The following is a 27209-nucleotide window of genomic DNA, read 5'->3' as shown; positions in this document are numbered from 1 at the left end:
TCAGTTATTAATCCCATTAAGGAAGTATGGTTTATAGGGTGTAAGAGAGTTACTTAATTATTCTGCATATTATATTGGAGTGGGAAAAAATCCACAACTACATCTGGAGCTCGAAGAGCTCTGAAGGCCACCTACACCCGTTTCTCCTTGGTACCTCAACAGGTCTTCTACAATTACCCACTTCCTTTTTTGTATTTATCACACAGTTGAACTCACAAGCAATTATTAAAGCTGTGGAATTAGCAACAGATCAACTTGTCAGAACCTAGATAGGTTTCTTTGTCAATTTATTTTAAAAGAGAAGATGGCTTTGTTTCTAAATCAAATACATACCCAGGTGGACTAACATCTTCACAATGCAGATATATGGAGCAAATGGGTGGAGTTTTCATTCAAATAATATACTCTCAAAGGCAGGATTGCATCTGCCCTATATTTTGATGTTATCTCCAGCTCCCAGCAAAGATGTGTCAAGTAGGACAAAGTTGATAAGTCCTCACAAATGAGTATAGATTTTATAAGGAAATTAATGCATAAAATTTATTCTGAGGGTAGAATAAAAAAATGTACATCTCTTTTTTTAATGATTAAACATATTCATGTTTCAGGCTCTGGAATATGTTAAGAACATTACCTACCCTGTCTCCTGAGTGGGAATGTTCAATTCTTGGCATACTGTGACAAGTTTGGACCTCCATGGCAGTGAAACTGTAAACTCTATAGTACAGAAAGAATAAGCAACCAAGAAAATGGATATTGAAACAAGAGACTTGGAAGGCGATCCTCTGTCCCATCACATACCAGCCCCAGGTCAGTGCCTGGCTATTGGGCTTGATAATAGTAGTGATCAAAATCCAATAAAATTGACAGATACTGGTCTCTCACCTCTCCTGAGGATTTACTCAGCCATCTACACCCACTCTGTTTTTTCCTTCCACTCTCTCCTCATCATTCTCAAAGGCTTGACAGAAACAAGGAAGCAGAATTACCAGTTCAGATGTGCTCTATGCACTAATTTGGTTAATCCCTAAGATATACTTTCTAATTCATTAGATGACATAGGTATTCAGTGCTTGCTGTATGCCATAGGGTGCTGGGAATTCAATATAAACCTGAAGACCTGGCTTCTTCCCACTTGCCTGTGCTCAGAGAGCTTCCCATCTGCTGGGGAAATTTATGAACTAAACACAGGGTGCAGATTGCCTAGTAACAGAGAAGCTACAATAACAACCAAGATGGTGTTAACTTGTTAAAGGGACAGGCACATAGACCAACGGAACAGAGTGAAGAGTCCAGAAACAGACCTATGCAAATATGGACTACTGAATTTTTAAATGCAGTTTTATTTTAGAATAACATTAGGTTTATAGAAAAGTAACAAAAGAATAGATACTTTATTTGGAGTTTACCAGTTTTAGTTGGATTTTACCAGTTTTTCCACTAATGTCCTTTTTGTATTCCAGGATCCAATCTAGGATATGACATTACAATTGGCAGATTAATTTTTGACAAAGATTCAAAGACAAATAAATGTAAAAAAAAAGGATTGCTAAATACAAGAGGTCAAAGAGTCAGATGCATACATATAAAATAATAAAATTCAACTGGCCCTCACACTTTATGTACAAAACTTAACATGAATCATAGATATAAGTGCAAAAAATAAAGTTACAAGACTTCTGGAAGAAAACATGGGAGAAAATATTCATCATATAGGGGTAGGTAACAAGATTTAAAAATCATACCAAAAGCGTGATCCATAATTCATAAATGAAAATATTAATAAATTGGGATTTAATTATAAATGTTTGTCAAAATATAGTTAAGAAAATGAAAATTCAAGATACAGACTGGGAGAAAATATTTATGAATGATGTAGTCAAAGAAGGGAATATCCAAAATATATCAAGAAATATTAAACAATTTAAAAGTAAGAAAACCAATTGGCTGATTTTAAAAACTGTATAAGGCTTTTCCAAACACTTCATCAGAGAGACTGTAGGAATGGCAAATAAGCACATGAAAAGGTGTACCACATCCTTAACCATTAAAGAAACGCAAAATAAGGCCACTGCACATCTATTAAAATGAGTAAAACTAAAGACACTGAAAATACCAAGTGTTGGTGTGGATGTGGAACTTGGAACTTTAAACATGCAGTATTTGTACAACCACTCTGAAAAGGAGTTTGGCATCTCATTACAAAGTTATACACATATAACCCAAAAATACCACTCCTAGGTATCTACAACAGAGCAGGAAGGGATTGGCCAAATCCACCCATTGCCTCTTTTCTAAATAAAGTTTTGTTGAAACACTGCCAAACTTATACACTTATTCCTTTAAGTTTGCCTATAGCTGCATTCACAGTACAAATGGTCCCTGATCTATGATGGATCAACATGATTTCTTAACTTTTTATGATGATACAAAAGTCATATGAATTTAGTAGAAACCATTCTTGGAGTTTGGATTTTTTTATCTTTTCCCAGCCTGGTGACATGTGGCATGATCCTCTGTTACAATTCTGGATGGCAACCTTGAACTGTAGTTCCCAGTCAATAATCGTTACTCTATATGCACTGGGTTGCTCTGATGTTCAGCAGGCTCAGTATACTAAATGCATTTTCAATTTACAATATTATCAATTTACATGGGGTTTATCTGGATGTAACTCTACTGCAAGTCAAGGAACATCCACAGTTGCAACAGAGCCAGTATTGCCACAAAGTCAAAACAATTACTACCTGGTTCTGTAAAGAAAAAGTTCACCTTCCCTTGCTCTGAAGAAATGAAAACATATGCGTGCCCCAAACCAGGTACACAAACACTTTTATAGAAGCTCTATTCAGAAGTGTCAAAAACTTAAAATACAGGCTCCTTCAGCAAATGGCTAAACAAAATGTGGTGCACTATACAATGAAAATATGTAAAAGGAATTGCATTTTTTTTACTATTAATACAGACAAAAACTTGGAGACTCTCAAAAGTACTATGCTGAGTGAGAGAAACTAGTTTCAATAGGTTATACACCTCTGGGTACCCACTCAAAGCTGTGATACCCACAACATGATCATGGATACCACAACCTTCACCTGGGGTGTTACATAGTTCTTTCTTAGTTTTCACATAGTCCTCAGTTTGACTTGAAGCTCACAATTACCCCAGTAGAGAAATGGATCAGGCAGGAATTATTTATCCACATTTTATAACCAAGAAAATAGAGGTATAACCAGATTAAATAATTTTCCATAGAGATACAAGGTAAAATGGGATGCAGGAGTACTTAAAAGTCTGGCTGCTAGAACACCCCTCTCTTTCCATTATTCTTGGCCTTTGCTGAAACCTGTTCTGCTTCAAAATTGTTAAAATTGGGAAAAAGCATTCACAAAAAATTTGGGTGAAAAATATCTTCAGAGGAAACCTCATTGATAAGGGGTGCTTTCCTGAGTACTGTACATCAACCCATCTGCTTGTTCTCTGAAATCTGCTGAGGTCAGGGGTCATGGGCTTTACCCATCAACTGAACTCATTTTAGAATTCTGTCATCTGAAACTGGGCCCCATCTTTTTAGATTCTTCCCTTCAGCAAACACAGACCACAGCAAATAAACTCTCCATGACCCTTGAAGAGGAAAGTTGGGTCCTCTGGATAACTATCTCTGGTTTGCCTAATGTGTCTTTTGATTAAAAAAGAGAAAGAAATCTTCTTTCAAATTATTCATTAAATTTAGTCAGCATGGTTAGGTCATGCAGTTACTAACCCCCTCTCTTCATGGTTAGTCCTCCCCTTCTTCCCAAACTTGCCTTCGAAACATTTCCCCAGAGCATTTGCATCTTAAATTAGAAAGCATGTATTTCTCACATAGGAAACAGACATTTACATGAAAAAGATTTTTTAAAAAAGGGTATTTGACTATCATCTCACCAAACCTAAATGCTTTTTACTTTGAATTTAAAAAAAAAGAAAAAAGAAATGAAATGAAACCTAAGAGTAGTGAAACAGCTAAACAGAATAAGATGAACAAATCCAGAACATTATTAACCCCTGCCCTTTCCCCTCTAACTTCACCTTCTCTCCACTTTGCATGTGCTATAGAGAAGGATGAATAGATAATAGGGAAATGGTGATGTGCATGTGAGAAATCATGTTCTTCTCCAAAACAAGTTGGCACAATCAAGCGATGTGTGCTTAGTGAGCCAGACTGTAATTCTATTAGCTCGTTTCTGTCTTTTAAAGTGCTAAATGTCTGCAGCTTCCCCTGGGCGGGTGATTCAGCACCTTCTACATCAAGGGCCAGATATGATCAAATTATTGTTGCTGAGTCAAAGGGAGATGTGATGCTGTGTGTCTGTATATGTATCAATTTGGTTCTGCATATTGCTTTAGAGGGATGTTTATTTTTTCACGTATGCACACTTTCCTCTTCAGCCTTCTTCCTGTGGTGGAATATTCTGCAGTGTTTCTGCAAGATATTGGCTCATTATTTCTGACTCTTGTGACATTCATTCTTATTATTCACCCTTTCAGAACTGTTTCCAGTCCTTCTTGGAGGTGGAACCAGAGAAGAATAACACATACAAAATGATTTCTGGTTTTAATTTTAATGGCAACTGCAGTCTCTTTCCCTATTCAATTATTTTTCTTGGAAATAATTCCTGAATGCCTAGTTTAAGGGAAAAACCATCACCAAATAAACAGAAGATCAAGTTTGTATTAGTGTGATAAGGTGGCATTTAGTACTCTCAAATCCTGTTGCTAAGACTTGCAGCAATGAAAAAAGAGAAAGAATTTAAATTTACTATTGTGAGTTACGTGGAGGAAGAAATGTGCTTTTGATTAAGTGTGTAGTCTTGTCTATACTTTATAAATACTCACACAGGACATGCTGTTGGGAAAGTCACATGCTCCTTCACTAAGTCAATCAACATAAGAGCATGCTCTGATTAGGATAATAGGATAATTCCATGTGGTTGAACAAGGCAGGGGGAGTAGCTGCAGATAGGGCTAGTTACGAAAAGTTACCAAATGCCACAAGGTAGAAAATTCTGTCCTTCCCCCCATAAGCACTCTTTGAGTATCTATTATGCCCAAGACATTGAGACTACCATAGTGGGAAAGCAAGATCTCTGCCCTCCTGGAAGTTGTATCCCAATGGAGAATATTCATGAAGCAAAGAAACAAGATAATGACAGATAGTGGTTACTGCCATGAAGGACATTAATAGGAAAGCAATCAAAATAATGAAGGAAGGAGAACGCCAAAATGGTTATTTGAACCAGTCATGAACAGGACACAGGAAAGAGCACTCAAAACATAGGGCCAGTGGGTTTAAAGGAAAAGTTGGGTTATGTTGGAGGCATAGAAGGGAGGTCAGTCATGTTGGTCAGAATGTGGGGAACCAGGGAGGCACAGGTGTGCAGTAAGATTGAACCACATAGGGATGTCTAGATCATGGTGAAGCATTGGCTTATTTTAAGTGCAAGGAGAAGAATTTTAAGCAGGGCTGATCTATGATTTGACATGGTTCATTCCAGTTGCTGGGAAGAGACGACATTGTCAAAAAGATTAGGGGAGATAGAAAGCAGAAGAAGCCATTGGGAGACAACTCTACTCATTCAAGCAAGACAGGGAATGGTGCTGGTCAAAAGCGGATGAGCTGGAGCACAATGGACAACTGTGTGACATGGAATGCCAAAGCGCCTTATTTGTAGGGTGTGAAGGATGGGGAAAATGAAGATATGAAGATGGCTCCTGGGTCTACTGTGAACATTGAGATTACTTTCAACTGATACTGTAAGCAATACAGAAGCCTTCCTGGAATAATTTGCATTGTTGTGTGGTGGGCATCATGAGTTTTTTCTTACTGAAGAAGAGTAGGCTGCAGGCAGTTATCATATAGTGCTTAAGAGGTCAAAGTCATGTGTGATCCCAGGCTAGACACTGTGCCTCTTAGAGCCTCTGAACCACTTTAATTGAACTCCAGGACCCCTGGAGACAGTGAAATATTCAATGATGCAAAAGTAGCCATTCCCTGGGTGAATATGGGGGCACAAGTATCAGAGGAATGGGGCCAAATGAACAGCTCATATAGCGTATCCTCACCACTACCTTGTAACCTCCAGATATCTCCTTGTCAGAGTGCTTTCCAGAGCTTTGCAGGAAGTCCAATGCAGGGAAGGGGCAGACCAAGTACCTCCACCAGAGGGCAGCATGGAGCTATGCATGCCCAGCTCAGTCCCTGCAATTGGCTGCCCCTGGAGTAGCATGTGGACCCACCTGCTTCTGGGAAATAGCTGCATTGGAGCTGGGAATCAATGCTGCTGAAACAAAACAGGAAAGGAAGTGTTCCTTTTAGTCCAGGTACCAAAAAGAGTATGAGGGTGTCATTGCTGCCAACAAAGACAAACCCTAAATACAACTGCAGATCACACAGTAATTCCAAACAGGTAAAATTTTATTTTTATCTTTCACTAGGATATATGGAGCACCATGCGACTGGCACTGAAAAATGGTAACACGAATTATCTCATTTAAGCTTCACATTCACCCTGTGGACTGTATCCTAGGTTTTTTCCCTATTTTACAAATGAGAAAACCAAAGTAAGTCACTGAAAATCACTAGTGGGGAGCAAATTTTAAGCTAATTACAAAAGTCTGTTTAACTATAAAACCTCCCCTCAAGGCTGCTACACATTGTTTATTATTTTCCAAGTGTTATGCTGGATGCTCTGAGGATTTAAAGGAAGTATTTCATATGTTTTATATATAGGACTTGGCTCTTGTCCTTGAAATACATATATTTTCAGAGTGGAGGGAACAAATTCAACAACCAAAGAATCATACAACAATTGCATACAATTCAGAGCTTAACAGCTTGGTAAAACTGTGTCTCCACAGCTCTCCAATGTCAAGAGTTTTTCATTTTACCACGTGAATACCATAAATAGAGTCACTTTCATTATTAAAGGGTGGATGAGAGGCAGGGAGGTGCAGTCACATATAATTGTTCATTCTCCGAATATTTAATGAGCATTTCTGACCATGACAGACACCAGTCCAGGTCCTGGAGGAGATGATACTCTAGTTTGGGGTGGTGAAAAACAGACCATAACAAGTTAATCAACAAAAGAACATAGACTTCCCATTATGCCTACAGGGACTCCACGCCATGGCAGTCAATACAACAATGCCCGTGTTCCTGCTCTAATCTCCTTCGGATCTTCCATCATGCCCACCCCCAATAAATCCTGGGTCTGCCTAACACTCTGCCCTTTCCTAGCACTGCTCTGACTCTGCTCATTCATCCTTTCTGGTGGACCCTGGGAGCTCCTCTGCCTACCAGTTGGGGCACCTGGCTGCTTTCTGTTTCATTCTGCAGAGGTTCCTCATGGGGCCTTTTCTATTGCCTCCAGATCCCAAGCCCATACTTCCATTCAGTCAATCAACTCCCTTTGTGCTTAAAAATGTGAACATGCTCAGCTTCTTTTGTCTTCACCTCAGAACTGTCTCCCTCTGTTTCGTTTGTCCTTTGCTCTCCAGGAACAAAAGTAGAGAGTTCCTTGCCCTAGTGGGCCTTCCACAATCAGGCTGAATGGCAGGTGAGAAGAATCTTGCAGGGGGATTCATTCACTCCCTCATTTATGCATGGCCACATTCCCTTCATTCCATAGCTAAGTGTTGACTACCTACTATTTTCCAGCATTACAGCAGGCACAGAGAGACACAGCCTCGCAGTCTAAAATCAGGAGGAAAAGTCAGGGAAACTGGAGCATTATGGGAGCAAGGGGGTATTTCAGTACAAGGTGAGGCCAACAATGGGGCCCCTACCCTGCATGACTTTTTGAACTTACCCTTAAAAAGGTATGGAAACCAGGACAAGAGTCTGAGCAAAAGAATGACATGATCTTATTAGTAATTTCCAACAGACCACAGTGGCTGATGTGGGGAGGCAGATTAGAGGGGGCCAGGACAAAAACAGAAAGAAGAATTAAGAGCTGGTGAAATAATCTAGTCAAGAGGTGACGGGTTCTTGTACATAAAAACTCCACTAGTTGAACTAAGTTCACTCCAACCTCAACAGCCCTTGGCCTCTGACTCTGACTCCTCACAAGTGCACCAAGGTTCTGGCCCCACTCTCCCCTCCCCTAATTTATCTCATGCGGAGAACTTGTGCCCCATACTGTACACTCTGCTCTAGATGAAATCAACCACTCTCTGTTCCTTGAATGCTCTGGAACATACCCCCACCCCCGCCCCCTCCAGGCCTTTGCTCATGCTGTTCTCTCCACCTTGGAATCATTTCTCTCTCTCACTGTGTTCCCACATTCAACTCCTCTACAGAGCCTACTGTGATCACCATAGAAAGAGCAGGCCTCCTTACAAATACGTGTGTATAACTTTATTATATCACTATTGCATTTCAATTCATTCATTCCTGGTGTCCCCTCAATTGTGAGTCTTATAGGGAAGGGAACATGATTGTTGTTGTTTTAGTATTTTTATGCTCTTCCTCAAACCCTTATTTCCTTGCATAGTAGGATATCTTAATGGGGGTAAAACTTGTATCAAATCACAAAAAAAAGTGTGACTCAAATGTAATTTGATCCAATTTAATCCAATCCAATTCAACAATTTATGTATTAGTTATTTCCTTTGTAGGTTGTAAGCCTCTTGAAGATTAGGTGCTTATATCATGCTTCTTTGGTTACTACCTGCTTTATACAGCAGGCACTTAATTAATGTTTGTAAATTGATTTACTTAAAATTAAAGAAATTCCTTGATAGTAGAAATGCAAGGTAATGCAAGTTAGTCTTGTATTTTTTTTTTTTTTTCACTTTACCGAGTACCAGTAAATGCTTGTTCTGTGAAATACTATCTATGCTAAGGCTGAAAGTAGTAATTTCATACAATTAAATGCTCAGAAAATATAGTATGGACTTTTAAAGAGTCCTAGCACAAACCTAATAAGATAATAGGGTTTAAGTAGGTTTATATGAAGGCATCAACATATTACACCTTTTTTAGAAGTCTCAGTCTTAAAGTTTTTAAAAAATTTTTAAATTTCTAAAAATTTGAAGTCATTACTAAAGGTGTGGCTTTGTGATGTGACTTGAGAGAATTCCTCCCTCCAAATATCTTCATTGCCCAAGAAGCTCACAGGGTATTATAGTTGTCCCCAAAAAAACTTGTGTGTAGGACAATATAAGAAAGTTGAGAGGTAAAATGATTGGGTTGTGAGATCCTTAAGAGTGCATTAATCCACGGATATGGATTAATTGAGTGGTAAGTGTGGGCAGATAAGGTATGGCTAAAGGAGATGGGTACTTGGGGGCAGGCCTTTTCGGTATATATTTTGTCCCTTAAGGTAGAGAAGAAGGGTATTTTTAAATTTATTTTTGTGTGTTTATTTTCTTTTGCTAGTGATGAACTGGGACAGCATTGATAATAAGGCATGACTTCAGCAGCCCCTCTCTTTCTTCCTCTCCCAACCTCCTTCCTGATTGCTATGTCCTGACCTACTTTCCTCCACCCCACTCTTCCACCATGATGTCATGATGTTCTTCCTCATCTCTTGCCCTCAGCAATGGGATTGGCCATCTATGGACGGAGAGATCTAAAACTGTCAGACTCAAATAAGCTTTTCCTCCTCTAAAATTGTTCTTAATTGGTCTTTTGGAGGTCATAGCAGAGAAAAAGCTGACTAAAACACAGGGAAGATGACCTTTGTCTTACCTGATTGCTCCAAAGCATCATCTTTAATTACAGGGGCCCTATTGCATCTAAAATATTTGTACTGCATGTAGGGCACTTCACAGTCTGACCCGGTCTCCCTTACCAACCTTCTCTTTAACTTACATACTGTGTACTTTTTATGTAATGGAAAGGTCCTTGTAAAGGGCATCGTGTCTTTTTTACTATAATAAAATACATGTAATATAACATTTGCCACTTTAAACTATTTTTAATAAACAGTCGAGTAGCATAAAATACATTCACATTGTTGTACTACCATCAACACATCCATCTCCATCTTCAGAACATTTTCATCATCCCAAACTAAAATTCTATGTCCAACCACCCAATCATTCTTTATTTCTTTTTCTTTTTTTTTTCTTTTTCTTTTTGCTTTACTTATGGAGTAATGTCTTCCAATGGCAGAAAATTTTTTAAAATATCAAAGTATATAAAGTAAAAAGCATGCATTCTTCATTTACCATCCATTCAATATCCATTTTTTATTATTAACAGTTTATTATATATCCTCGTGGATCCTTTATGTGAATAAAACATATGCACACATATACAAGTTCATAGAAATATATTATTTTCTTTTGCAAAAATCAAATCATTGCATATACATATGCATGTATATATGTGTGCGTATATACACACCCACATACAATATTGCCTTTTTTTATTTGATCCAGCATTAATTATGGACTCCCATATTTGATCATGTTTATAGCCCATTCCCTTTACTATCCACATAGTGTTCTATAGTACCAATATACCATAATTTAACTGTTGCCCTAATGATAGACACTTAGCTTTGTTTTTGTTTCTTTTTTCATTTAGAGGCAGCAGCGTGACACTAGTCCTGGTGCATTCCAGCAAGCATTCCTGTGGGACACATTTCTAAAGGTCAAATTCCTAAATATAAACATTTACACATTTAAAAAAATGATGTATACTGCTATTACATAACCCTCTGCAGCAGTTACAACTTCTTGTTTCCTGGGAGTGTGTTAGAAAGAAGAACTCTGTGCTAAGCACCATCACTGACACGCATGCTAGTGTGAACTTGCAGAAAGTCACTTCCCTCTTTGATAGAACTCTAGATGCTCTCAGATGAACTGCTAAGCAAAAGCAAAAAGATCTCTGAGGAAACAGTTAACTCGGGATCATGGCAGGTCAATCCTGTTTGAGATAAAGAGACATACAAGCTCTGATGTGGACTTTTCTCTTTACTACACAGAGCAGGGGCAAAAGATATGCATTGCACTTGCTTGACTTAATCGTTCCTTAAGCTCAGTTCTGTCCCAGCTCATCCACACCCAAACTCTGGGCTTCAAGCAAAACCTCAGCAGTTCTGTCAATACTCACAAGTGGGGGAAGAGCTGTGTCTTAAAGACATATCATCTTCAACTTCAATCAATTCAGTCTTTTCCAAATACACAGAATCTATTTTAAAAAAAGAAAAGAAAGAAATTAAGAGTTGAACTAGAAAATTCTTAGCAATATTTTCTACTAATCATTAGCAAAACTCCAAAGCAAAGCTGGCATAACTAAGGATAGACAAGAAGTATATTATGTTTATTTATATATCTATCTATCTATTTATTTATTTATTTTTGCTAGTGATAAACTAGGACAGCATTTTTTTTATTATTTGTTTTAATTAGTTACACATGACAGTATAATGACCTTGACATATCATACATTTGAATCAAATGGGACATAATTTCTCATTATTCTGAGTGTACAGGTTGCAGAATCGCATTGGTCATGCAGTCACGTATATACACACAGCAATAATAATGTCTATTTCATTCTACTGTCCTTCCTTTCCCCTTCACCTCCCCTCCCCTCCCATCACTTCTTTCTACCCAATCTTAGGTGACACAATTCTTTTTTTTCTCACATCTTCATTCATGTATTTTGTATAACAATGAGCATTTATAATAAGGCATGACTTCAGTATTTGCATAGCATAAACTGTCATTCATTAGAAAAGCAGGTAATTCTCAAAATAGAATAAAGACCTATAGCATAGAGGAAGAGGATTGAGGGGGAGGAGGGTTGAGAAAAGAGAAGAATGGTGGAATGAATCTGACTTAACTTTCCTATGTACATATGTGAATATACCACAGTGAATCTCACCTTCATGTATATACACAGCCATTAATTTAAAAAAACTATAAAAAAAGAAGAAAGATCAGTAGGGTAAGGTAATAGGGGAGGGAAAGGAGAAGTACTGGGGACTGAATCACAGCAAATTATATATCATGCTTACATAATTATGTGAAGATGAACCTAATATTTTGTATAACTAAAATGAATTAATAAATAAATAAAATGAAAAGTATGTAATTCATCTAATTTCCCACTAAAATCAGAGTTTTAAATGAAGAAGAAAAATATTTTTAATTTAAAATTTAGATGGGAAGTTGGTTTTGTTAATAAAGGACCATGCTAAGTCCTGCCCCCCCATGTCTAAGTTTTTATAATTAACTCATGTAATTCATTAATTAGAAAAGCAATCATGTATACAAGCAGAAAACCAGACTGCTGAGCTGGAGAGTTTTTAATAACTCAACTTTGAGAAAAACTGCTGAATAGCAGGAAAACATTAAGCCAGTATTTTTCCTGATATAGTTCATGGCAGATCTCCATAGCAACACCATGAAAGGGGCCTCTTGTTTCAGAGCCAAGCCTATCTGAAATGAGATGATTCTCTTACGAACAGCTTTTCCAGAAGCCCAGGTTTTAAGAACGAGAATATCTGATCTCGCCCTCCACACCACTAAGTCAAGGAAAGAGACTTGAGAAAATTTGTCTTGACTCTGGGTATTTAAGAAAATCAACAGAGAACTGCAGAGTTGGGGAGAAAATCTAAATGCTCAGTTTATAAATGTGGAGATACGAATTATTATCACTGCAGTTCCTTTCAAAGCTGTAGGTCCAGCTGGAAGCCTTTCAAGTATGGGTAATGATTCTTCAGATATCTACAGGGACATTGTCAGCATGTGGCGGTAGATTTGGGGGAGTCTACGTGACTCACAATGGTCCCTATAACTGCTCTGCTAATATATTGTATATTATGTGACTGTGCTGAGCTTCCCTATCACCTACCAAGGAGCAGAGAGAAAGAAAAGAGAGAGAAGGATGGGGCAAGACAATCAGGGAAGAGAGATGGAAAAGGAAGATCTTCTGCTTTTATGGTTTCTGGTTCTAGTAATGTTCTGAAGCCTGGCTGAGATCCTGACTGGGGTCCTCATGATTACCCTCTATCTTTGTAATAGACCCCAATCCACACTCTTGCTTATATTAATCTGAATGGATTTTTGTTATTTGTAGACCAAGTTCTAACTAATGCACATGGTGGAATATCTATCTAAGCAGAAGCCAACTAGGTACAGAGTCAGAGAGAAAAAGCAGGAAGAAAAAATAAATAAATAATCAAGTACACCATGTGTGTAAAGCAATCTGCTTAACACTCTTAAAATTGTTATCTTTTTTTAAAAAAAAATTGTAGTTGTAGATGGACAGCATGCCTTTATTTTATTTGTTTATTTTTTATGAGGATTGGACCTAATGCCTCACACATGCAAGTCAAATGCTCTGCCACTGAGTTACAGTCCCAGCCCTTAAAATTGTTCTCTTAATACTACTCAAAGTATCTCTAGAAAATAGATGTTATTCCCCAACCCTGATGATTTCAGGTTTTCAAATTTCAAATTTGACATACATGAGTAGCTTGTGGCAGATCTGGAATTCTTATTCAGATTTGGTCCCTAGGGCTGAACTCTGATTTATCTGATTGTGATAAATAACAGTCACTTTGATAGTCTTGTTCTCTTGAGCTGGTCATTTTATCCCTATTTAGGCCTTGGGTAGGTACAATATTCTTTAAGGTCCCTTCCAGATCTAACAGTATAATATCCCTTGCAAGTTTCATTTAGAGCTGTGTTTCTCTATGCAGGTGTGGCAGGAGGTGAGTTATATCCTCAGTCCCTTGGATACCTTTCCAAACTATACTCATCCTTCTTCCTTACCCTTCCCTTCCCCAGAAGTTTCTGATCAACTGTGATAAGGGTGGGAAAGTTTCCAACAACAGAGTTGGTCTTGAATCCAGAGCTGGAGTATTACTTCATTATGCTGCTTCTCCCTCTCTTACTATACCTATTGGAACATGGTTGAAGTTCAATTATTTCCTTCAAATGAATTTCATTAACATTGACCACAAATAACTAATATGTCCATTTTGAATGTTTTACACATCTTAGAATCAGTTTCTAATAAAGATTCTGCTGATATTTTTATTGAAATGGCATTGAACCTATAGATCCATTTGGAATATTGCCATCTTTTTTTAATATCTTTATTTTATTTATTTATTTTTATGTGGAGCTGGGGTTCGAACCCAGGGCCTTACACATGCTAGGCGAGCACTCTTAACAATATTACATCATCTAATCCATGAACGTGGTATTCTTCTTCAAAGGTTTTGTCTATTTTCTCTCAACACTGTTTTGCAAATTTCAGTGCAGAAATTTTGCACTTCGTTTATCAAATCATTTCTAGCTATTTGATATTCTTAGATACTAATGCAACTAGTATTGTTAAGTTCACCTTTAAATAGTGTGTTCTAGTCTATAGTAATATAACTTGTCTTCACCTATTAATTGATTTCCCCTGATCTTACTATACTATTAATTTGCTAGTTAACAGCAGGAGAGATTTGGGGCATGGAAAATCTTGCTTTGAGATTCAAGTCACATACATAGGAAGAATATTACCACCTCCTCCACCCAGTGTCTGTGTCCTAAGCCTCAAACCTGTGAATAGACTTTAGCTTATATGGCAAAGGAAAGTTAAGATTGCAGATAGAATTAAGATTGCTAATCAGATAACATTAAAAGAGATTATCTAGACTATCTGGGTAGGCTTATTGAAGTCAAAAGTGTCCATAAACATGGAAGAGGGAGGCAGAAGAGGGTTAGAGGGATACATGGCTAAGAAAGAAATATTGGGTGCGACATTGTTGGCTTTAAAGATAGAGGATGGAGCCAAAAGCAAAGGAATGCATATGGCATCTAGAAGCTGGAAAGAGCAAGAAAATGCTTCTCCTTTAGAGCCTCTGGATCAAAACCATGGCTCTCGTGGTACCTTGACCACCTTTAGTCCAGCAAGGCCCCTGTTGGACTTCTAATATCCAAAACTATACAATAAGGAACCATATTATCGGCTTACGTCATTAAATCTGGCAATCTGGATCTGGGGTTGTGGCTTATGGTAGAGCAATTGCCTCACCTGATGAGGCACTAAGTTCGATCATCATCAGTATCATGTATAAATAAATGAATAAAATAAGGTCCATCAACAACTAAAATTTTTTTAAAAAATCTGGCAATACATTACAACAGCTATTGGAATCCAACACAGAGTGAGGGAGCAGTTTCAAGTTAGGGGAGAAGGCAATTCTCTTCTGATCTCTACCCACTCCATTCATACAGACGCCCCATGATGGCATCCTATAAACTGCCAGCTTTGGAAACACCAACAACATTTGCTCTCGGCACCATCCATCCTGTAACTGAGGGACCTTCAGGTGGGTCTGATAGCACATAACAGATATCAACAATTGGAGCTAGATCAGGAGAAGAAAACTTGATCAATGCCTCATGGTATCTGCCACAGCCAGAAGGATCTGTAGGCCCAGGTGAAGCACCACTTGAGAAGATGACTTTTACTAAATACACATTTCACTTTGAGAAAGTAAGACTCTGAAAGATGTGACTTTTATAAATATGATTCTATTTAAAGGTGAGGCCAATTATGGTTTGCTGAGAGCCATAGCCAAGTAGGAATGACTCATGGCATTTTGGGTTGAAAGGTGATGCCAGCAAGCCATTGAGATGATAATGATTATGTTAAGATGTGCATTCAATTGGAGATTAGACCCCTGCTGTCTGCCTCAGCCTCCTACTTTGGAGCTCTCTCAGGACTCCAGGAGAGTTCCCATTGGTTGGGGAAGTGCTAGGAAGGAATTCCGGAGGAGGGATTTCCTGTTGGAGTAGTGTGTCCCGGGAGGAGCCGCATGGCGTGGTTCGGCATTTTCCCTGGAGCGTGTGTGGAGTGTGCTGGTGGAGTTCAGAAATAAAGTTTGTTCTGATATACCTAGCCTAGTTATCTCATTAGATTAGAAGCCAGCTTGTCACAAGTTATGAAGGATTCATTTCTGTTTTCTGTAAAAATATCAGGATGTCTGTATGGCCTGGCCATTAGTTGATGTTGTAAAGCTGATTGGAATGCCTGCCCGTGCCCTGAACTCACCCAGGTCCGGTTTCCCCTGACCAGATAACAACCCTTTCCTAAACCTTAGTGACGCCTCATAAATTCTGGCCTTCCCTGGCCGGACAATGACCCTCTCTGAGTCTCTAAGATCTCCATAAATTCTGATGCCAGGGCCAGCAAAAATGTAAACTTGTGTTATGCTCCTCAGAGTGTTGTTATCTGTAACCCCCCCTTTGTGTAACTTTTTGGGCTATAAAACTGGGCCACAAAGAAGCCTCGGGGCTGTCTTGTTCCCGCCGTTTTGGGAGGGAAAGGCAGCCTGGCCGGTCGAAATAAAAAGCTTGCTTTAATTTGATTTTAATTGGAGTCAGTGGTCTTTTCTTGCGTCCTGGTCTAACAGTTCCTGCTTCAGTGGCTCATGATTTTGTGCCCAGCCAGACTGCGGCAATGGTTATATTAATAACAATGGAACACTAGTACTCTTTAATTTTAAAATGTATACATGAAGCTCTTTTCATTAGAGAAGATTGAGGATGTCTGCTATAATGACATCATCTTTGCATATTTGTTTTCTAATTTCTAATTTCTTGAGTAAGAGTAAAGGAGTTTGAGAGGATGTGCTGGGAATTGCACACAGCCCTCAGACTGCCCTTTCTCTGCCAGCTATCTCCAGAGGGAGCCCTCCTGTAGATTCATCTTTGACAGGTGTAATGATGATGGATCATTGTCACGTGTCCGAGTTGCCATTACAGTATGCTTATTGTCAGTTCCTTGTATAGTTTACCCATGGCTGTATTTTTAATAAAGAACAAGGCAAAGATAGATGAGGAAAATAAAAATAGTGTATTTTTATCTTCAGTGCATGTCAGTAAGAATGATGCTTTGACAATTTAGTTAATAATGAAATTGAAGCTGTGAAGACCAAATCATAAATAAAGTGAATTTGTGACAATGTTTCTCATGGTAATTTGTAAAAATATGTCAATATCATGTGCCATATAATATTTGCCTCAAAAACTTGTTAAGCTTGTGCTTATTCTTCAATACTATGTAGTTGGTTATCTCATTTCTATTGCTGGTGGAGCAAAAGTCTGAAATAAAAAAAGGTTAAAATTTAAACAAGAATTTTTATACTTTTAAAATATTTTTCCTTGTACAATGACAATTTGTAGATAACAAAAGTTTTATTTTTATAACACACCTTTAAAAAATTTTTATTCTTCTGAAAGAAATTGATATGCTGTTTAATCTCTCACCATAGAAAAAATTACAGATAAGCTCAAGGAATTGACAATATCTTTCTATATTTGAGTTCCCGAGTTAAGGAAACATGGTTAGAATCAGCTGATGTATAAAGACCCCAACAAATACCCTTTCTGTTTATTGCTTTTCAAGTTTAGTTCACATTAATCAAGAACTTCCACTGTGCCAGGCACTGTGCTAGGTGCCAAAGACACCAAAATGATTAAAACATGGTTACTTTCCTTGGAGGCCCATGCTGTGACGGCAGAGGCAATGACATGCTTCAGAGCAAAATGCAAAACCATGAGGGCATGGAGGAGGGAGTTGTTCATTTCACCCGGAAAGAAATAAAATTTTTCATAGAAGAGATGTCATTTGAAAAGGACCTTGAAAGAAATAATTGTACATCTTAAACAATGCAGCAGCATGAAAATTCTTAAGAAAGTTCTGTGTGATTCTGTGAACTGCCTGGGCAACTGGAACTGAGCATTCATTGGGGAGTGAGGAGGGCTAAGGGTGTGGTGTCAGCTAGACAGGGCAGAGGTTCCTGCAGCCCCTCCATCCAGGCCCTGCATCTGCTGGAAGAGGGAAAGCACCAGGTCTCTTGCACATGACACCACCACCTCATATAAAGTCTGTTAAGGGACTTCATGCTTTCTTTTTAAAGGGGAAAAAAATGATAAAACAAAACTAAAAAGACAAGAGCAGAGATTTTCTGCCACTTCCCGACTCTGAAATGATGTTAGAATTTATTAGAAGAAAACTATAAACTGGGGAAGGTGATGCCTCTCTCAGGTGTTTTGGAGAGGGTGAAAAAGAGAAATGTATAAAAGCCCCCAGTGCCCAATCCAGAGAAATGGTAGCACAATGATGATACTGATGGTGGTGGTGGTGGTGGCAGCCATGCTGACAATTGTGATGTGGTGGTTATGGTGGCAAAGATGGCAGTGGTGGTTGTGGTGACAAAAGTGGTGATGTTGGTAGTGCTGGTGATAATGGTGGTCATGATGGTGATAGTAGTGAGGATGGTAGTAGTGGTGGTGGTGAGGATGGTGCTGGTGGTGATGATGGTGGTGAGGATGGTGGTGATGGTGCTGGTGGCGATGGTGGCGATGGTGGTGATGGTGGTGATGGTGATGATGATGGTGGTGGTAATGATAACAGAAGAACCTGGGCTCTGGGCTGCCTTTGGGAAGACAGAACATCCCAGGAGATGGGCAAGAACAATGTGATCTTGGCTAACCTGGCTCTGGCCCAGGGGACTTCCTGCCCATCTGCACTTCCCTTGCCGTTGTTCCTGTGGCTCAGATGGTACTGGCAGCTGCTCCAACTGCTGCCACGGGTGCCCTGACTACTGTGGTGAACCAGGTGATGGTCTATTAAACCAAACCTCAACTAGAAAACATTGGCCCTAAATAATTCCGACAACAAGGTCCCGTTTTTCCCCTCCACCCCTCTTCTCTGACTGCTCCTGTCCTCCTTTCTCATTTCGACTATGTGATTTTCTTCTCATTCTACTTCAATTTCCTTTTCTTTTTAATCATACACCACCTTCCCCCTCTCCCTTTTTCTCCTTTGTCCTTTTTTTTTTTTTTTTTTTTTCTGCCCTGACTCCTCCAGGTCTGGTTACCCCCTGTGGTGTGATAGAGGATGTGAGGGCGGAGGGCTCACTGCCATGTTTCTGAGATGATGGGCAAGCCACTTCGCCCTCCTGGGATGTGGTTTCCTCATCTGCAGGATCTAAGGGTTGGACCAGAATGATCTCAAAGTGTTCTTTCCGTCCTGAACTCCCATCCGGCCACCTTTTGTTACATTTGCCTTTGTGCCTGCTTTTCCTGTCCCGGCTGACTCATCCGTCCACCTGCCTCTCTCATCCACATCCCCACAGCTCTGGTCCAAGCCTCCACCAAGGTCCTTTGTAACAGTCTCCTGCTGCTATAGGTCTCCCAGCTTCCAGGCTTTTCCTTGTCCAATACGTTATCCACACTAAAGGCAAAGTGGCCTTCTGGAAATATGGATGAGTCTGCCCAGTCTTCAACTTAAACCCTTCTACACTGCTTTGCAGTCATTATCTGTCTTGTTTCCCTGTTTATTTTCTTCAGAGCCAATATCACTGCCTGAACTTTCATTAACCCCTTAATGTTGAAGTACTTGTTTATTATCTCTCTTCTCCCCTAGAACGTAGGTTCCGTGAGGGAGGGAGCTTGCTGCCTCGTTGACTCTGCATTAAATGGGCCAGGATCTTGCATGCAATATTCTCTCAATAAATGTTGACTAAAGCAAACTCCTTTGCCATTTAGGACCCATTTCTCCCCTTCTTGAGACTGTTCTCTCCTAACTGCACAATTTCTTTATTTTTTTTATTTTTTATTGATTCTTTTTAGTTTTTAGTTATATATATAACATTAGGATGCATTTTGACATAATCACAATAGCGCGGATATAATTCTAATTCAGTCCCCAGCACTTCCTCCTCCTTCTCTCTTCCTTCTACTCTACTGATCTTTCTGTAATTTATTTATAGTTTTTTTATTAATGTCTGTGTATATCCTTGATATTAGATTCACAGTGCTATATTCATGTATGTACATACAAAATTTCAGATTCATTCTACCATTCTTCTCTTTTCCTGTCCCTCCTTCCTCCTTCTTGCTCAATCCTCTTTGCATACTCTACTTGATATTTCCTCTATTTTGATAAAATTCCTTCCTCTTTTTTATATGCCCCCCCCCAATTTTGATTAGCTTCCACATATCAGAGAAAACAACTAACCTTTGAAGTTTGGAGATTGGCTTATTTAGTTTGGCATGGTAGTCTCCAGTTCCATCCATTTATTGGTAAATGTCATAATGTTATTATTTTTTATGGATGGGTAATACTCCATTTTATATATACACCACATTTCCTTTGTCCACTCATCTGTTGAAGGGCACATAGGCTGGTTCCATAGCTTGGATACTGTAAATTAAAATAGCACAATTTCTTACTTAGGAATATCTTGACCTGCCTGAAATTCTAATCATCCTCCTCCATCAGTTCAGAGACAATTTCCCTCATTCACTTTTCTCTGCCACCCACCCAGATCCTGTGTTTTCATGGGCAGAGAACAGTGGCAACTATGAATCTTATTCTTTTTTCCTTTAACCTTAGTATAAAATAGCAGAAAAACTCTTAGACTCCAGTCTAGATAGCTGTCTTATAGTGCCAAGAGAGAAACTTCTTTAAGAAAAAAAAATAAATAAAGCCTTTGAAAGTCTATGCTTGTTTTTGGGCTAGATGTTAGGAATGGTTAGATCCAAAGACACTACCACAAGTAATATTCCAAGCTCTACCACAGGTAATATTCCAAGTCCAGTTTTATGGTAACAAAGCTTAGGGTTTAGGGAGGCAGTGCAGTTGGGTCAAGATCACAGAGATACTGGGACAATGAGCCAGGAATTGAATGAAAGAAGTCTGATGCCCAATCCAAGCACCTAGTCACATTGTTATTCCCTTTCATTCTCTAGATTAGAAAATTACCCTGTTTTATTTTTATCATGACACAAATTTCTGATGTCTAATTTCTATACTTTTTTGTGCCTGTTTCCTTCTGTTACAATGTAAGCTCCACCTGGGCAGGTATCACCTCTGTCCTATTCACTGAACTTTACCCAGGGTAATGCCTCATAGACAATGGATCCATCAATATTTGCTAATAAATTAATGATTTGGGTGTTAGAAGATGAGATATAATAGGAAGCCTGATAATTCTCTACACAAATTTCCATTTTTTAAATGGAACTATCTCAAAAATATCCCTGGTGTTGGCATATATTTGTCCTTGGAGAGTGCATTTGATTCTTCCAATTAGCAAACTGTTAAAGACTGCTTTTTTAGTCACAAAGAACATCTAATCATAAACATTATCACTGCTTTTTTTTTTTCCCTGAAGTTAGACCTGATCACTAGGGAACCAGTCTTTCTGTGCTTTGGGAGCCTTTGGCACTCTGGAAAAATCCATCTCAGACTAATGTTTTTAACAACAAAAAGAAAATGTGTAGGATTAGAAAGGAATCAATTATATTGAATATAGCTATCAAAATATAAAATTTTTAAAATGCTAACATATCTGCTTCTTTAATAACATTAAATAATAAGATCTAAAATGTCTAATATCTAAAATGCAGAAGCTGATATGATTTAAAAAATAATAGAATATGAAAGATTTAGGATTTCCATAGGTAACAAAATCATAGGCATTACTAATACATTCATAATTAAAGGAAACATTTAATCCCCTAAAGAGGTTAATAAAAATAAAGATGTAGGGCTGGGGATGTGGCTCAAGCGGTAGCACGCTCTCCTGGCATGTGCACGGCGCTGGGTTCGATCCTCAGCACCACACACAACTAAAGATGTTGTGTCCGCCGATAACTAAAAAATAAATATTAAAAATAATTCTCTCTCTCTCTCTCTTCTCTCTCTCTCTCTCTCTCTCTCTCTCTCTCTCTCTTTAAAAAAAAAGAATAATAATTAAAGATGTAATTTCCCTATCAGGTCTATTGATTTCCAGAATTTTATCCATATCTCCATGAACCCTAAATGTTAAAACTAAATGTAAAATGTAAAAATGTTGAGGAATCCAAATAGGTATAGCAGTAGCAGTTATTTTCAAAGGTGACCATTAAATGAGTTATTCTTTATTGGGTGTGTAAATTCTGAAGTGTTTTTTTTTTAATTCAGCCCTAATTTTCATCTCCATAGCAACCTTCTAAATATCAATGATGGAGCTAGTTATCATCTGGATATATTTGCTTAGTATCTTTATACACACAAATGAAGTGATATTCTCAAAACAATCTTTGACTATTATGACTTTATAATTATTATTTATTGATTTAAAATATTAATTTGAAGTAGTTAATACATTCATATAATTTACAAGAATAAAAGAGCAAGACAGCTCACTCTATACCCATCCACAATCACTAGGGCTTCATACTTTAAAGCAATTAATATCATTAGTTTCTTATAGTCTTTCAAACATGCTTTATATTTAGAAGCAAATATATTTACATATTCTTTTATCCCTTAACACCATGTGCCGTATTATGCATACTACATTTTCACCTTGCTTTCTTCTTAAGATTTCTATATGATAATTCTATATTGAACATTAAAAACTTCACTGTTTTATAGCTGCATAGTTTATTGTAAGACTGCATCATAATTATTTAACCACTCTCTTGTATTGACGGATATTTAGGTTACTTCTAAATGATTTGCTATTATGGAAAAATTGAAGGAGGCAGCAAAAATGTATTCTTTAAGATACATTTTGTCACAGACAGTCACATATGTGAGACTTGTAATCATGCAACCCAGATGTAAGTACTGCAAGATTCATACCACAGGAGGTTAGCATACTGAGAATCATAGTGTGATGGGAAGTTCACAACGGAACCCAGAGGAAACATAGAGGCATCGACTCTTGGTAGCGTTCTAGAACAGGGCTGGTGTTTTTCAGGACTCCAAGAAGAAATTACTGAAGATGAGGAGGATGTACTCAGTTTGAGAACCCATCTTGGAAAAAGCTTAGAAGTCTCAACTGAGCAAATCTGTTTTGTTTTTGTTTACTGTGGCTTTGGATCAGGGGCTTGAGTTCATAATGCTCTGATTCATGGCAAAATATCATCATTGATCCAAAGAAAGCTCCTCTTTTGTTATATTTATTAATTCCTACTCACCTTATTTCCCATCTCTAACCTTCCACTCCCCAGGCATCCTAATTGGATGTGTTTAATGTGTATATTTTCTTTTATATGCAAAGTTGACATAATGATGTTTTGCATTTTAGATGCATATAGGTTATGTTGGGTTATAATTAATTCCATTTCTTCTTTCACCATGACTATGTTTTATGGTCCACCCATGTCCCTACATGAACAGCCAGGCTTTTGCTTCTGTTTCATGGTCATCTCTCTCACATTATATTCACCAGCTTTCTCAGTGATGGACAGCCAGGTTGCCTTCACCACAAATAAGATTGTAGTTCACATCCTCACAGGTGGCCCCTTATAGATTTGTCTGTTTGAGTTTCTTCCTTCCTTTCTTTCTTTTTTGGTCACATACACCTAGACTAGAGTTTCTGGGTCCTAAAATCTAAAATTACATAGACTTGGTTTGATTAAGTTGTGTTGAATAATTCCCCCAAATGGCTCCTCACCAGCAACACCAGAACACTTGTGGTTTTCCCATCCCATTGTGACCACTACCTCTTGAAATTATGTCAATTTCTAATAACTTCTGCTCAAGTGACATAATTATTTCCATTCGGTATTTATCTACTTGCAGATGATTCTAAGCATTTCTTCAATACTCATGGGGCCTCTTTGGTACTCTTCTTGAGATAGCCTGAACATACCATGGTACACTCTTCTTCTGGGGTTTCTGTCATTTCTGATAGAAGTTTCTAATATACATCTGAAATACCTTGTTAATTTCAGATGTGACACATATCTTTTCCAATTTTGTCATGTGCCTATTAATTTTGCCCTTCATTAAACAGAAATATCTCAATGAATCTTTTATACATTCACATGAAACTTTTATGTAAATTTATGGTTATATTATTGACAGTTTTGCTCAATAAATACTTTCCCACCTAGATACAGAAGGTACACCTACATTTTTTATTATTTTTATCATTTTGCCTTTTACCCTCAAATCCATCTGAAGTCTATGGTACCAGGAAGGGATTCAGTTTTATTTTTCTCTAACGAGAGTAAAGGATTTGGACCAATATGCCTGAAGGAAGTGGAAGATACCAGCTGATAAAGATGGAAGGTGGTGGGAAAAGAGACATCTGGTTCCCACAGAGACAAATCATGGAAGCACAGTCCAGATGCTCTGTGTCACCTGCTCTAGGAGACACACTCTTCTGTCTGTGGTCTTTCATGAAATATTAAGAAGTTTGCAGGCAGAGTACTTCTCATGCAAATGAAGATGTTTGAAGGAGGAATTCAGCAGCAGCACTGAGTTTCCAGTAAATGGCTTTAAAAATACACCCTGTGCACAACACAAGGATTTTCCCAAGTGGGAGGCAGGGCTGGGCAAGTAGAGAGAAAGGAAGTGTCAGAGGAGACAGGCCAGAGCATTCTCAGGCAGGTGGCTGAGAACTGATTGTGCTAAAGATGGACCAGATGATAGACAAGTGGAAGAAACATCCCAGGGCCTCACAGATAAAAATCCATTCATTTAGGGAGGGTAACTGCCTCCTGCTTAGCAACTGAGACTTAAGCATTCTTCTATTCCCAGTTTATTTTCAACCTATTGTGGTCAATACACGTGCCTATCAAGCAAACCAACAAGAAAAGGGTCCAAAACCCATGGAAAATAATCTAGCAAAATTTTAGGCAAATGTTTGATATTTCTGGATGTATGATATGCATATATTATAATAAACCCAGTGCCATTTTCTTTCTCTCTGTGTATGTATATGTGTGTGTGTGTGCATGTGTGTGTGTGTGCATGTGTTAATTTTCTTCTTTGCGAATGAGAATACCAGTCAGTCTTTCATTTCTCTGTGACTTTACTGTTGTTGAGGATCCACACCATACCTGCAGGAAGGCTGTAAAATTGTTCTAGGGTTATAATTTGAGGAAAAGAAAAAAATTCAAGGGAAGGTAAAGAGAGGAAAAAAAGAGAGATTTCTTTTTAAATCTATAAAAGTGGCTCATAAGGGCTGGCATTTTCTTGACCAGCCAAAAGCAATGATTACCCTGTGGGAGGAAAGAACAGAAGGGAAGTAAAAGGTCACAGGGAAAATGTTTTTGTTTTTGTTTTAGCCTTCCTTAAATACTTTTTTCATGCAAGAGAAAATTTAAATCTCCCTCTTTAATCTATCTGCTAGGCCACATTTTATGACTTCACTCAAAAACATCTTTTTCCCATTGAAGGGGTCCTCCAACTTTTTCACCTAATTGATAGATACATGAAGTATCTCCAGCTTTGAAAAATATGAACAATTCATATTAGAGCATATGATTTGCAAATACAAGTTATATATTAACACTGATCTTTTCAAATGCATTGCTTCTGTACCACAGCATAGAATGTTCCCAGGATCCTGGGTTTAATCCTGCCTCTGACCCTTGCATAATGTGAGGCCCACAGTGATTTCTTCGGTTTCTTTGAGCCTTCATTTCTTCACTCATAAACACAAAGTGATATTATTAGAAGATTATAGTCCACATGACTATGAAATGGCTAAAATAAAAAAAAAATACAATACTAAGTGCTAATGAGGATTGTAGCAAATGAAACTCTCATGCATTGCTGATGGGAATGCAAGATGACACAGCATTCTGTAATACAGTTTGGTATGTTCTTATATGTACACTTATCTTGTGACCCAAAATCCTACTCTTGGGTATTTACTCAAGTGAAATGAATATTGTGTTCATACAACAATTATATGCAAATGTTCGTACAGTTTAATAATTTCCAAAAAATAATAAAAAAGCATCCCAAAAGAATGGAAAAATGAAGATAAGCTGTGGTATATCACACAATTGAAAAAAGCTCTGCAAAGGAAAGGAATGAACTACTCTTACAATTAGTCGGATAAATCTCAAAGGCATTTTGTTGGAAGAAACCAAAGGTTGTGCATTGAATGATTCAGTTTATGTGATATTCTTAAAAAAGACAAAACTACAGAGACAGAGGACATTCCAGTTATGAACTGGCACAGGGTTGGGTGAGAAAGTGTGACTACAAGGGAACAGCAGGGAGTTTTATGGCATCATGGAGATAGATGTTCCATGTCCTGATTGGGATGGTGTTTCAGAAATTTTTACCTGTATTAAAATTCACAGAAGTGTATATAAAAATGTCAGTTTTGCTGTATGACTCTAAAAAATAAAACTTTGGACAGGATTTCATGAAATAATGCATGTTTAATATTTGCCCTGGCACATAACTAAATCTTCGCATTTCGTTATTCCAAAGACTGTGGTATAAAGAACATCTTCATGCATCTAGTAGTAGAGCCAGCAAATGGAGTTCAATATCATGTGTACAGGACAAAGATAAGACAGAAGAAAATACTATAAGCTATGTACATAGTGCAGATGATTCTACTGCCCTTTTCCTCAGACAGCATATGCTTGGTGTGCAGGAGCGGTGGGGAAAGTGATTCCACTCTGCCCTCTTTGCTGCTGTTCCTACATGCACTTCTCATGGCATGAGCACCTCTCTGCACTGATTATCTTACTTGCATTTAAACATAAGGATATTTTCAAAAATGTGGCCCCAACATATAAGCCATATGGTAATAATCTGAAGAAATAGGAACTGTCTGGTCAGTAGGGAAAAACTGGTTGTGTCCAGTTTGGTGTCTTCCTCAAGCTTGCCAAGGGTGACTTTGGTGATATGCCATGATTGCCATACACCCTGATAATGATCTAAGTTCAACTCTGTTGCTCAGATATCAGAAAACCACTGCTGTTTAGTCCATGCTATACCTGCTTGACTTACTGTTTGCAATTGGTATAGACCCTAGGCAGTAATCCTAGAAAACATACCAGATATTATAATAGCATAAAAGTGACTGCACCAGCACAGACACTCAGACCCAAACACACACACGGGGGCCATTCCCATGACTTCTGCAACTCCAACAGTTTGAGTTTAATGCATAGTATAGGTAGTCTAGTGTGTTACCGTGCCCCAAAGAATGAGTCTTGACCTAAAAGGAGTTGTCTTTGCTGATGATATTTAGAAGCTGGAACATAATCTTTTCATTTTTCTCTAAAAATCCATAAATTTTTCACGTTGTAAAATTAGGCTTGAGTCTCAGAAAAGCAAGTCTCATTCTGAGCAGCATTTTGTGTTTAAATAGAATAATTCCATTAGACAACCCAATTCCTTCAACAATGAAGTTAAACTCCCAAATTGTTTGAGGCCT

At 38.1% G+C, this 27209-nt stretch overlaps 1 protein-coding gene across 1 annotated transcript; it reads right to left on the bottom strand.

Annotated features, from left to right (window-relative positions):
• Positions 1 to 11096: 11096 nt before the first annotated feature.
• Hmhb1 (histocompatibility minor HB-1) lies at positions 11097 to 18168 on the bottom strand. Its single transcript, XM_077796652.1, has 2 exons — positions 18141 to 18168; positions 11097 to 11185 (listed from the first exon to the last, which is right to left on the bottom strand). The coding sequence occupies exons 1-2, from the start codon at positions 18166 to 18168 to the stop codon at positions 11097 to 11099; spliced, it is 117 nt and encodes a 38-aa protein (XP_077652778.1).
• Positions 18169 to 27209: the final 9041 nt, after the last annotated feature.

This window comes from Urocitellus parryii, chromosome 1 (genome assembly GCF_045843805.1).
Source record: "Urocitellus parryii isolate mUroPar1 chromosome 1, mUroPar1.hap1, whole genome shotgun sequence".
Lineage (NCBI taxonomy): Eukaryota > Metazoa > Chordata > Mammalia > Rodentia > Sciuridae > Urocitellus > Urocitellus parryii.
Note: the sequence above shows the minus strand (reverse complement) of the source record. Positions and strands in the feature narration are given on the sequence as shown.